Raw genomic sequence first — 12368 nt, 5'->3', positions numbered from 1 at the left:
TTCTTAGGCCTCATTGATCATGTATTAAAAAAAATGTGTTTACTCAACAACATCCAGCTCCCTAACCAAATTAATTGTAGCACTTTCTCATAAAGCACCATTTATATTATTTAAGTTACTGTAAACTATAAAAATGTATTTAGTAATGCTAAAAATATGGCTGCAAAGGTTCTGTACCAAAGTTCATTTAACGATTACTAACTAAAATAACATTACTATCTATATATATATATATATATATATATATATATATATATATATATATATATATATATATATATATATATATATATATATATATATAGAGTTTGGTGTGCAGCTAGATATATGTTGTTTTTTAAGTTTTCATCTGTATTGTAAGGCAATTTAACACAATGAAATAAGAGCAAATTAGACCAATTAGGCTGTATAGCAAGAGGTTTTATCAGAAATTCAAGCATGTCACTTGTAGGTGAAATGGATCCAGTTCATATGCCAATTTTATTTGCATAAAATGCACAAATGACAAACATGGTAAGCATGGACCCAATCGAATACCTTTAAGGTTCTTGAAACCAGCAAAAAAAAAAAACATTTTGAGAAGGGCAGAGACCAAGACGTCTGTGTAACGGACTGTTGCTAACGGTTTATTAAAAAGGAATACTGGAAACTGGAATCGTCAAGTTTGTGAAGCACAATCGATAGGTGTGTCATGTCAGCATATGTGTGACTCAAAGCTGAGTCAGCATCTGAATTCTATCAGTGAGACACAAGATTCAAAACTGTCAGTTGACATACTATATATCCTTCCCAGTTTACGTGTCCTTGAGCAAGATACAGCTCCTTCTCAGGTGCACCAGCTCTGATTATGACCTAACCTATAAACTCCTTGAGGTTTTACAAAGGAAGAGTTTTTGCAAAGTGCAGCAAACAACTGGGTCAGAGACGTGTATCCAACAAAGCTTTCTTTCCGCAGTGCAGCCCACTCCTTCCCACACACAAACTCAATCAGGTTTACTACTGAAGCCTTGGCGCAACACCAGCAGAAAGAACAAAAGATACTCCTCGTCTGAAAATGTCTCTGGAATACTGTTAGAGAATCTTGAGTTGAATGTGCAAAAGCATCTATGGTTAAGATCTTACCTTTATTATGAGACGTGGTTGAATATTGAAGCCAATGAAGTAATTGCATATCAGCAATTGTGTAAGAAGGAATTCACTTTTTATTAAATTAGGTTCACTGTGTCGCATAAGAAGGAGACAAAGCAACACAAGAGCCTTTTGAAAATGATTGTTGTCAAGGCACCATTAACTTAAATATCTAAATCCAACCAAGTGAGGGTGTTCCCAAACATGACTTGATTTTGAACCCACAGGGATTCTTGTTGATGAACAAAAATGACATAAGGTTATTCAGATTTTTTGGCAGATGTAGACTAATATTGATAAGTAGATCCTGAGGTTTTCTTCTCCTTTTCATGGGTCTCATTTAGTCCTGGACATCAAAATAATCTATCATAGGCTCTTCTTTAACCATCTTTGACCATGTGCCTCCACTGACAGCCCTGGGTGGAGAAAGGAGAGGAAAATGAGTCATAAGCAGACAGTAAAATCTGAAAACTAATAAAAACAGAAAGGAAAAACCATCAGCATAATTCATCTTTATTCTAAATAGTATGGGAATAAAGTTCAATCTCAATCTGTTTGAGGACACTTAGCATATTACAGGAATTTGGTTTATGTTACAGTCTTTTGAACCACAGAAGAAGACTTACTTGCTGCTGTGCTGCTTGATATGAGCGATGGGAGGAGGGGCCCTCCCAGTGGTCTCTCGCTCTATCAGTGATGTTAGGGTTGAGTTTGGACAGGCACACTTCCCTCTGAGGAAATGAGCAAAAATACATATTTTTTTAATTAACAACCAACCTTTTTATGTGAATGGGAAGTGCCCAGCCTACATGTAAGTTACTGTTTGAGTGTTTGAGTAATGTCCTACTTGTGGGCTGTGATGACGACGTTGCGTTTGGGCTCGCTGTCGTAGCTCACGCTCTCCACAGCGTAGACCTCGGCCAGCTCGTGGATGATCTTCCGGTGTTCTCGGTTCATGGGCGGGAAACAGTGGCTTCTCTTTGTCTGTTTTCCCTGCAAACAGCAGTAATGTGTCTATTAGGAAGGTATGCTGAAAATGCCTCACTGATATGCTTCCTGCTGCCCTCCCCTGACATTTCTAGAGACATTAAGATCAAAAATCTATTCTCAAATAAAGAGTGAGATGATTCAGAGGATGAAAAAGCAACATTTCTGCAACACAACATTTTTTCAGACTAATTATGACTCTTTCCTTGTGAATTACAGGATCATTTTACCATTCTAACCTCTACAAAGGTCTTGGCTTTTCAAGAGTTGTCCCTTAGTTCCAGTTATGGGAAATGTTAATGCTACAGATGGCAAAGACATTTAAGAATATTATGTGATTCCAACTTTGTAGCAAACAGTCTGGGGAATACCGTTTTCTCTTTCAACATGCTCCTTTGAAGTCCATAGATACATGCTTTTCTCAGTCACATATGGTTGTGAATGTGCGGATGTCCACATAATTTTAGCTGTGTAGTGCATGTGTGTTCTGTAACAAGTTTGACCCTTTTAATACACATTGAGAGTTTGTATTACAGGTTTATTTTTGAGAATACCATAAAGAAAAACCCTCTCAAATGCCCTCACAACAAGGCCAAGAGCAGAAAATAAAGTCATTAAACGCAGCACAATATGCAGCCACATTAGGATGTGATAAATATGAGGAAACCTTTTCATAAGCAGACTGAGGCAGAACATCTTTGACCCCATGATTCACTGTTCCAAAAAGAGATCGTTTTTTTTGGCAAAGAAAACCAAAGCAACAGTGACCTTGACAGCCTCCCTCCTATTAGCCTCAAAGCTGAACAAAAAAAGAACATGGAGACTATTTTTCCAACTGCCCCATGAGGTGACTACTAATTTAGTCCGGCTTAGAAACGGATAATAAAGAGGCTTCCCCGTCCGGTCAGAAATATACAAGCTACACAGCTGGTTCTATCTTAAAAAGGGGAATGGGACAGCTGTATATACAACTGGGTCAGGCAGTAGTGTATCAAATAAATACTAGTATATTTACTATAATTATTTGGGGTGGTTTAATTAAACAAGCGTAGTTTTTTGCAAAGGCAGCTTTTGATATGGTATAAATATTGAGAATCCGCATCAGAACATACATTAACTTTGGTTTGAATTTAACAACGCAATTTAGAGTAAGGCTTATTTCACGTGTCATCTGTGGAGTGTTGTTAGTTTGTTTTGCTTGAAACTTTCTTAAATTCAAGTAAACAAGAAAGAAAAACACAGGGATGCATCTGAACGCCGATTGGGATTGCATTTTTGAGTAGCTTATTGAAGAAAATGATGCAGCACAAACTTTAAAACAGCAAATACAAATGGTCAACGCCCTATTTGTGCTTCTTGTTCTTTTAGAGGAGTACATCTTGACTTATGTCTTGGTTTATTTGAAGGAGCACTGGTCTATATAAATGAAAATCTGTGAGATGCTTCAGTGTTAAAATGTTCATGACAGAAGTTAAGGTTATCAATTATCACATTTTTAACAAGTTATTAGTTTCTCCTCAGTTTTTGCTGCCTAAGAGCAGTGGGCTCTACAAAGCCACCAGAGGGAGCTTAAGAAGTCACCCTAACGGTCATCACCATACTGGCACAAAGGCGCTCTTTGTGCTATCTTACCTTATTAGCAAGCTCAACAAGATTCTTGATCTCCTCTTCTACGTCCGTGACGAATCTCAGGTCTTTTCTGAAAGCGAGAAAGGAAAAGAACATCTTTATTTCTGGCCGTGGGAACAAACTGAACCGACAAACCTTTAATGAATGGCCGGTAATAAAGCGTGGTGAAACACAAAGGACAGACCTGGCATCGTCTTTGAGGCTGTCGCTGTAAACAGAAGTAGAGCGGGCGTTGAAAGGGTCAGAAGATGAGTCTATCTGCAACGCCTCGGCCAAACGTCTGTTCCTCTCCAGAGTGGCACACTCCTGATCACATTCAAGCCTGAGAAAACAAGGCAGATCATTTACAAATAAACACAAGTGCAGATTTGACATCAAATCTTTAAGTGGGATGCAGATTTGCTCCTTTTTTTGCTTCATATCGCTGTACTAAAATAGTTCTTATGAAACAAGATAGTTCTTAGTGGCTGCTGTAATCCATTAAATGCATTACATTGGATTGATTCATTTAAATATTAATGCACAAAGAAAAAAGTAATCAGTCAAAGCGAACAGCAAATCCATTTCTATGCAGGAATACATTTAAATAATGTTCCATTATTGATTACAAAGCATTTATCGTGCCACGCCTCGCATCTCTAGGTCTGTCTACCTGGTTTGTTTGAGCTCCTTCTTAGTGAGGAAGGGCCCGATGTCCATGGAGTCTCCGAGCTGCATGTCCGACAGCTTACTGGCCATGGCGATGGCTGCATACCTGCAGAGGGATTTAAGGACGTTTGAGCCACTGCATATTCACAATACTAACAGCTGACCAAAGAGACTGTTTAACCGACCTCTGATATGAATTGGCTGCCTCTGTGCAGGCCACCATCTCCTTTCGTCGACCACAATCACACTGTAGAGCGACCTGTGGAAGGAAGAAGTATTAGACCTCATTAAAACATCTTTAGTCTGGTGGAAAAAGGCTTTTATAAGCAGGTTAATATGTTGTTTGATGCTACTTGTGTGAGGAATTCCCGCAGTGGTCTCATCGTTTGTTGAACTTCTGAGGTTGGAGGACTGCAACTGTTATTATTTCATCCAGGTTTCCATGACAATTACACACTATTAGGGCAGATTTCCTCCATTGCAGGTGTCCACCATTAGAAGAACAGAAATAGTACACAGCTGGACTGAACAAAACCGGAATAATTAGATGATTTAACTGAATGTATAGACTTAAAATACATTTAACCTGGGTATAAAGTAATTCAAATGAGGAGAAACTTCTGATGGTGGGAAAATTGGCCCTGTGAATCCAATCCCTGACCATCTGCTCAACATTTGTAAGCCATATTTGTGCTCCAGCTGTTGTCAGTGGCAGTGTGTGGTACCTTGGTGGTGCAGGTGGAGCGGGGGCAGCTGCTGTCCTGATGACAGGGAGCGGAGCAGGGGTGGCCGCAGTCTGCCCGCGGCAGAGCGCAGGGCTGCCGGCAGCTGCCTTCTGCCAGACACTCGGCCCGGTGGCAGATCCGTCGGCAGCGGTGCATCTCACACGGGAGCGTCTTGTTGCACGTCAGGCCACATGAGATGTCCTGCAGGTGACACGCGATGTTGCTGCGTTGCTGCGGGTAAGGAAATAGGAGACATTAAATCAAAGACAAGACATATGCTACACAAATATGGCCAGGATCCGTTGAATTTTCGGTTGCAGATTATAATTTTCCAAAGGGGGGTTTGGAAACATGAAACATTTGAAATAACTAAATGATAAGTTAAAAAGAAAGTAGAAAAAAAGTGAGGTCATAGAAAACTATTTCTGCTAAAAAGTTAGCAATGATTGAGAGTAAGACATAAACATTTCAGATGTGTGTATCTCACACTGCTGTAACTTTTATTCATGTACCTTTGTTATTCATGTTTTATTATCTTGTTTTTAAATGCCATTTTATATCTTTGCTTTTAAAATTAGTGTTTTCAAATGCCATTCTATAATTCTTAATGCTCTTAATGTCTTTCATTTTTGTAAAGCACTTTGAATTGCCTTGTGTTGAAAGGTGCTATATAAATAAACTTGCCTTGCCTAAATCACAGAGACAAAAAGAAAATAGGAATATTTATGCAATTTATAAGAAGAAGTTACCTCGTGCTTTCCCATGCACCATTTCTTCGTGAGGTATGTGCATGGTGGACACTTCTCTTCACTGTGGCAGTTGTGAAACACTAAAAGAGAAATTAATGTAAGTATTGTGATTTATTTATGACTGTAATGTGTACATGTTTTGTCTTATCTCACCAGGGTGGTCGCACTCATGTCTTCTGGTACACATGTTTTTGCACTCTGGTGGCTTTGTGCCGCAGGGGATGGGCGGGTACAAGACAGTGATTCCACAGTGACACGCCAGCTCATCAAAACCTAGAGGAAGGAATCAGGACACCACAGAGGATATGAGCCGTTTGGCAACATCATGACACTATCATGCCAGACATATTACCACGAAGATGATGTATCAACCTGAATTCTTTTTTGAAAGGCGGAATAGCTATGACTCATAAACACAGCTTGAGCGCTGAAAACGCCTGCAGGACTTACTGGACTGCCAGCAGGGCTCACAGTTTCCACGGTGACAGGGCTCCTGGCAGCGGTGGAGGCCACAGTTGAGCTTGTAGCCGCAGATCAGGAGGCACTTGTGCTCCACATTCTGGACAGACACACAGAATCCACCACCTCATATCATCTAGTGCTGTCCCAATCATTTCAATTCGACTGAGAATTTGATTGTAAGACCTTAAATTCAACACATAGAACTTTCAACACTTTTAGAACATGTGTGATGCAATCTGAACTCATTTGTGTGACTCATAGCCTATTTGGGTGTAGGTAAGGTTGCATTAAACATTTACATAAAAATGATGATTTTGGGAAAGTAATAGCGCGTAATGTAACGTAAAAGTGCTTTGGTTATAGTTAAGTATGCATTTTTCTGATTGCATATTGTGCTAATGTAAAATTGAAGCCCAATAATGTTTTTTAGTAGTATAAATATGTTTATATTATCCAACTGTGTAAGAATAATGCTGCCAGAAATGTCTCATCTCTAAAATTTCCACTTTCACCATGTTTAAATTGCCTACAGTAGTGTTTGGAAAGTTTAAACTTCACAACACTACACACAGTACTCACCACACAACACAGCTCGCCGCACTTGTGTCGGCCGCAGGAGCGTTTCTTGTTGCAACGCTTCTCACAGGTGAAGACGAGCTCCTCTGGAAGTGAAACACCAGACAATGTAAGAGGGTGTCAATCTCACATTTGTTTTCATTTCACCCGCATTTGTTTGAAATCTTACCTTCCTTTTGGATCGTTGCACAAGGGACCTCCTGAAAAACAAAATATATTTTAACACTGATATCGTAACAGATCACATATTAGGAACGACAGTGGCAGAAAAGCTGACAATAAATGTATTCTGGAGTTTCCGCCTACCTTGGTCTTGGCGCGACATTTGCATCTGATAGTGGACGTCAGGGAGCATGGCCCGCAGCTGCCCTCATGGCACAACTTATCACACAGGTGGATGGTGTCTGGAATATAACAATGTTTGCAAATTACTTTATCAGCTCAGGTTAAGCTAGCTATCGGCTCACAACACCTGATCCATGTAGGGTAGCTAATTCACTTTTAGCTGGCTATCCTTAGCTTAAGTTAGCTAGTAGAACGCCTCTGCCTTGCATCCTTATTGGCTAGAAGAAATGAACTGTTGAAAAGATATACAACTTCGCTTTCTAGCTACATAACCGTCTGTTTACACAAAGGGATTGTTACATGTAAATTGCTATTGAGAAAAACTAAACTCAAATATTGCAACAAGACATTAAAAAGCTTTCTGACAGCTCATATGTTTTCATATCCTATATCTGGTCAGTTTCAGATCTTGTGTGAGGATATCTTCACTTCCCTTCTTAACATGTTGCACTAATTGAGGAGAAATGATTTAGAATCCAGTGGGAGAGTCTTCACATTGCACTTCCTCTATTTGAGTAACACTTTGTCCCTTATCCTTACCGCTGGAGCCACAGGCCAGGGGTTTGTTGCAGGTCTTTCCACAGGAGGGGATGGCATCAGAGCAGCTGCGTCTCTCGGAGTATCCCAGTTCCAGGAGTTTGGTCAGAGGGGTCTGTCCGCAGGGACACGACTTCACCAGGCTGGGAGAGAGCGGGCACGGCTGGCACGGACCGCGGTGACAATCCTCCTGGCAGTGGTGAGCTTCACAGTTTAGCATCCTGCATGGAGGGAAGGGAGTGTCAGGCAGTAGAACAAAAACTGTGGTTGGATATGATTAGTACTGAGGTGTGAGACTTACTTTCCACATTGATTTTGACAGGAATAATGTCCCGAACCATTGAACCCATCTTTATCTGTGCCACACAGGACTTCTCGAGGGGTAACTCCACAGTAGCAAACTAAAAGAAAAGTAGAAAGAAGAATAAAGTAACATTATAAGACCATGAAAAGACATTTGCGGGATAATATTCAGATCATTGTATTGATCAGACAGAACACTCACCCTGCTGGACCTGCAGCTGGCAGGGTGGGCACGTCCCACTGTGGCACACCTGGCTACAGATGTGTTTAGCACAGTTAAGAAAGGATCCGCACACCTTGTCACACTGCAGCACTGCACCCTGTCCACAGCGCATCGGTCGGCTGAAAATATATAATTGTGTCAATATTATAGAGTCAAATCCACAGATAACAGGAAGATATCTCCTTGGTAACACATGGGAAAAGAAATGTCTGAAGATACAGGGAGAAGCAAACATGATTAGAATGAGTACCTAGTCTTCCCACAGGAACAGGATTTTGTTATAGAGGCAGGACATTGAGGACACGGTCCAGGATGACATAAGCTGAAGGGAGACAGAGAAAATATAGGTAAACACACTCTTCTAGAGAATATTTGATCAATAACATTTATAGAAACGCAGGTTTTTCACAATATCTCCCTGAAAACACCCTAAAATAACAAAGATAACACGATGAAACACTCAGTCATTTTCAGGCTCACATGTTACAGGGGTGGTTGCAGTCCGCTCCGCTCCTTTTCTTCCCACACATGTCACCACAGCTGTGTGGAATCTCACTGCGCTGCCACTCAGGGTTTGTCACTTTACCTGCCAAAGAAATGTGGAACACAAAGAGTGAGACATGCTCAACACGGAACTAAAAACAGGTGAGAAAAATACTGTAAAAGCACCAACTTATACATGAAATGATATAACCTGAAAGCTCATATATTACACTTTATAATAGGTATTTAGTTGCATGAATTAAACAGCTACTCACCACAGAAGCAGGTGTAGGAGGTCGGTTGTTTCGGGGCAACATTCTGGCAGGCCGGACACCGCCAGCCTTCATTTGTTTCTGAAAAGCAGATTATTTTTAGTATAAATATATATACAGTATGTGAAACATATTCACACAGGCCTCAAACTGCAATGCAACCTAAAACAGATGATGCAGCAGGAATTTCAAAGCCCGAGAGCCGTGTTGTTTTGTGAATGGGGCCACAGCGCCTAGTTATTGTCCACAGCAGTATAATGCATTACAGTGGATTATGCTGGGGTCTGTTGTTTTGTAGCCTCACAGAGATAACCCTACTGAGAGGAGGGTGTGTCAGTGCTGCTGATAGTAAACATCCAGCTGCTGTGTGAGGTTGTACCGTCTGCCTGCGAGGCCGGGGATCGAGCCCACTTCTTGATGCAGTTCAGGTGGAAGACGTGGAAGCAGCTCTGGCAGCTCCACACCGGCGACATGCAGCGGATGATGTCACAGCAGACCATACACTCATACTTCTCCTCAGACAGCTGCTCAATCAGACAGCCTGCGGGGGGAGAGATCACAGGGTCAGGAGGAGGCAAGGGGGCTTTCGATTATTCACTTTTTAAACCTGAAAGACCCGAGGGAAGTTCAATCAGAGAAATATGATGTGCTGAGGAGCCCTGTTCAAACTCGCACTGTCACTATATCAAGATTTTACCATACGTTTTAGGAACCAAATAATAACCATTAACATCAGTGTTTCCCCTACCATTGTCTTGGAGGGGTGCTGCGCCCCGCCAACGGAGCCCCGCGCCCCCCCTGAAATTCAAGGTGTTTAAAAAAAATAAATAAATAAATAAAAATAAAAATAAAAATATATATATAGCACCAAATTGCAACTAATCTATATCTACTGTCACTTTTCACATTGAACATGTGCTCTTTTATTAAATAAACTAAACGCTTTCATTTTAAGTTGTGAGTTTAGTTTACTGCTCCAGAGGATTTAAAAAATATATATCCCAATGCCACCCCCCCCCCCATATATTTTTGTAAATATCACTTTTAGCATCATTACCGATATATTTCAAAACCCCTAGTTCAAACCAAAAGAATATATATAAAATATTATTATGATAAAATACAGGGTAATGATGTACAAAGCATTTAGAATTGGCAAACAGTGTTAGATCATTGACTGTGTAACTTTGAAGCTGCCTAATGGTAAAAATGTAAGGGCTATATCAATAGGTGGTTTATTAGAAAAAGTGTCTTTATGCAAAGATCACTAAATAAATGTTTGATCATGAAGAAATTAGTTTGATACAATCACCTTAGTATCTGATTGATTTTGTTTTATTTTAATATCACTGACTCCTTGGTTTCCATATCAGAGTTCACATTGATTTACCTGTCTGTGTCTCCTTGCTCTCTGGCACCTTGTCCCAGCTCCTCTGGCCCGGCCTGTGGTTCTGAGGATTTGTTCTCCTCCCCCCTCTGGCCTGGAGAGGCATGGCTCGTCCTGTGCCTCGGCCAGCTTTACAGGCAGCAGGATCCTGAGATCTGCCATATCGGGGGTCATCTTGGACAATGGCCCTCCTCTCTGAGCCCGTTTCCTCTTGAGATGGTGGTTTGGGTGGTTTGATTGGTCCTTGTCTCTTTGCCTCAGTGGGTTTCCTCTGATGATCATCGTATTGAGAGTCTGGACCTGTCCTGCTCCTCTGATTTCTTTCCCTAATGTCTGAAGGAAGGTTTTCTCCTTTGCGGTCGTATGACCTCTGACCTTGCATTGCTGTGTTGTTCTCCTTTAAGCGGGTGCCCTTTTCATTCTGTTGTCCTCTTTTCGGCTCCTGGATGAACTTCCTTGGTTTTTTAGCCCGGGCATCTGGGTCTTCAGCAGATTGTTCTAAATTCCTGCCTGCATCTTCTCTTCGCCAGCTGGATCTGTCAGGCCCATCCATGGGATTAGGCCCCGATTGAAACCCGCCCGCACCTCTGTTGTTACCATTATTCTGGGCATGATCCCCTCCAGGTCTTTGCCAACTGGAGCCACCAGAATTTTCATTTACACTTCTATTCCCATCTCTCCTCCCTCTACCTCTGCCTCGACTTCTGGCGCCATCATCTCCGTGGTAAGGAGGCTGCTGATGCAACGCATAATTTGAATCATCATGGCTAAATGGGGTTTTGACGCCCTGATCAAAGTGTCCATATTGTTGAGAAGGATCATCACTATTCAGGTTCCTGTCATTGCTGTATCTGGGCCGGCCTCTTCTGGATTTGTGCTGATACGGTTTTGGATGTGATGCCCCATTTGGATTGAGGTCAGGTGGTTCTGCAAACAGAAAAGTGACAGCTATGGGTATAATAATTGCAATCAAAATACAGTCTTTTTTTTAATAAAAGGAATAAAAACAATTGTCATCACTGATCATTAACTGTGTCCTTAAATAAGTCTATAGCAGAGCCAAAGATACGAGAGCATCACAATTAACAATATTTGGTATGATTTACAAAAAACTTTAAAAGCAAATGTGATATTTTAATAATGGTATAGATTCATTAACCTTTCTTGGCGGATGTACTACTCTACTACTATTCATATGCAAGTTATGTAGTCAGCAGTTGTGCTAAAACCGATTAGTAACTAAATCACAAATACACAAACTGTAAGTGAAAAGTATTTGACGCACACATTGGTGCTACAACGAGCTGACAGGATAGTCACATGTCTATTAACTCCTGGTACTGTATTTCAGATCAGGTGTAATGTTGCGTTTCAAAGTTCACGGTTACATCATCCTGATGACACCAATAAGGAAGGCTAACATTAGCAACCGTTGAAAAATCCAATGCGCATCATAAATGAAAAATCAGCTCGCTAATGTTAGCTGAAAGTTCACGTTAGCTCTCGTTAGCTTTACATCACACTAGCTAAATTACTACATAGTAAGAAAGGTTATCAAGTACATTTCAGTAGCCAGTCTAGCATTACCGAGACATTCTGTTAGATTGTTGCAGTAAGAACTTGTTTTTTGACTGTATGGATGAATTATTAAGACAGAAAGTGAATTACCTGAGGAGCCCTCGGCCATTCAGTTGAACTATGGTTGCTGTTTCTCCCACGCCACAAGTTTAACACTACAGACTGTTTTTCAGAGATATGACAAGCCTATCTAGGTACTCCGCGACAATAACCACTCTCTCGCCTTTGTTCTGACTGTTAAAATTGAGTCAAACTCCCTAAAACAGCAGTTACAATCTCCTCCAACCTTCCACTCACTTTATCAACACGAGCTTAAAGCTAACACAAGCTATGTCA

General features: G+C 40.9%; 1 protein-coding gene across 1 annotated transcript; it reads right to left on the bottom strand.

The window, feature by feature from the left end:
• Window positions 1–399: 399 nt before the first annotated feature.
• On the bottom strand, window positions 400–12368 carry nfx1 (nuclear transcription factor, X-box binding 1). The gene is made up of 23 exons (XM_034148130.1): window positions 12123–12368; window positions 10458–11381; window positions 9447–9608; window positions 9071–9148; window positions 8793–8898; window positions 8563–8634; window positions 8292–8431; window positions 8088–8187; window positions 7790–8007; window positions 7211–7308; window positions 7074–7104; window positions 6908–6990; window positions 6317–6425; window positions 6020–6139; window positions 5867–5946; window positions 5118–5348; window positions 4578–4651; window positions 4397–4498; window positions 3929–4066; window positions 3748–3814; window positions 1976–2121; window positions 1755–1859; window positions 400–1544 (listed from the first exon to the last, which is right to left on the bottom strand). The coding sequence occupies exons 1-23, from the start codon at window positions 12139–12141 to the stop codon at window positions 1469–1471; spliced, it is 3279 nt and encodes a 1092-aa protein (XP_034004021.1). The 5' UTR covers window positions 12142–12368; the 3' UTR covers window positions 400–1468.

This window comes from Trematomus bernacchii, unplaced genomic scaffold, assembly GCF_902827165.1.
Source record: "Trematomus bernacchii unplaced genomic scaffold, fTreBer1.1, whole genome shotgun sequence".
Lineage (NCBI taxonomy): Eukaryota > Metazoa > Chordata > Actinopteri > Perciformes > Nototheniidae > Trematomus > Trematomus bernacchii.
The sequence above is the reverse complement of the archived record's forward strand: the minus strand, read 5'-3'. Positions and strand labels throughout refer to the sequence as shown.

Bases quoted from the DNA above. Each gene is read 5' to 3' on its own strand.
- nfx1 (XM_034148130.1), bottom strand. The intron at 4,652-5,117 runs GTACCACACACT...TTCCTTCCACAG, and splicing joins GCTCCACCTGCACCACCAAG to GTCGCTCTACAGTGTGATTG. The intron at 1,545-1,754 runs GTAAGTCTTCTT...TTCTCCACCCAG, and splicing joins ATCAAGCAGCACAGCAGCAA to GGCTGTCAGTGGAGGCACAT.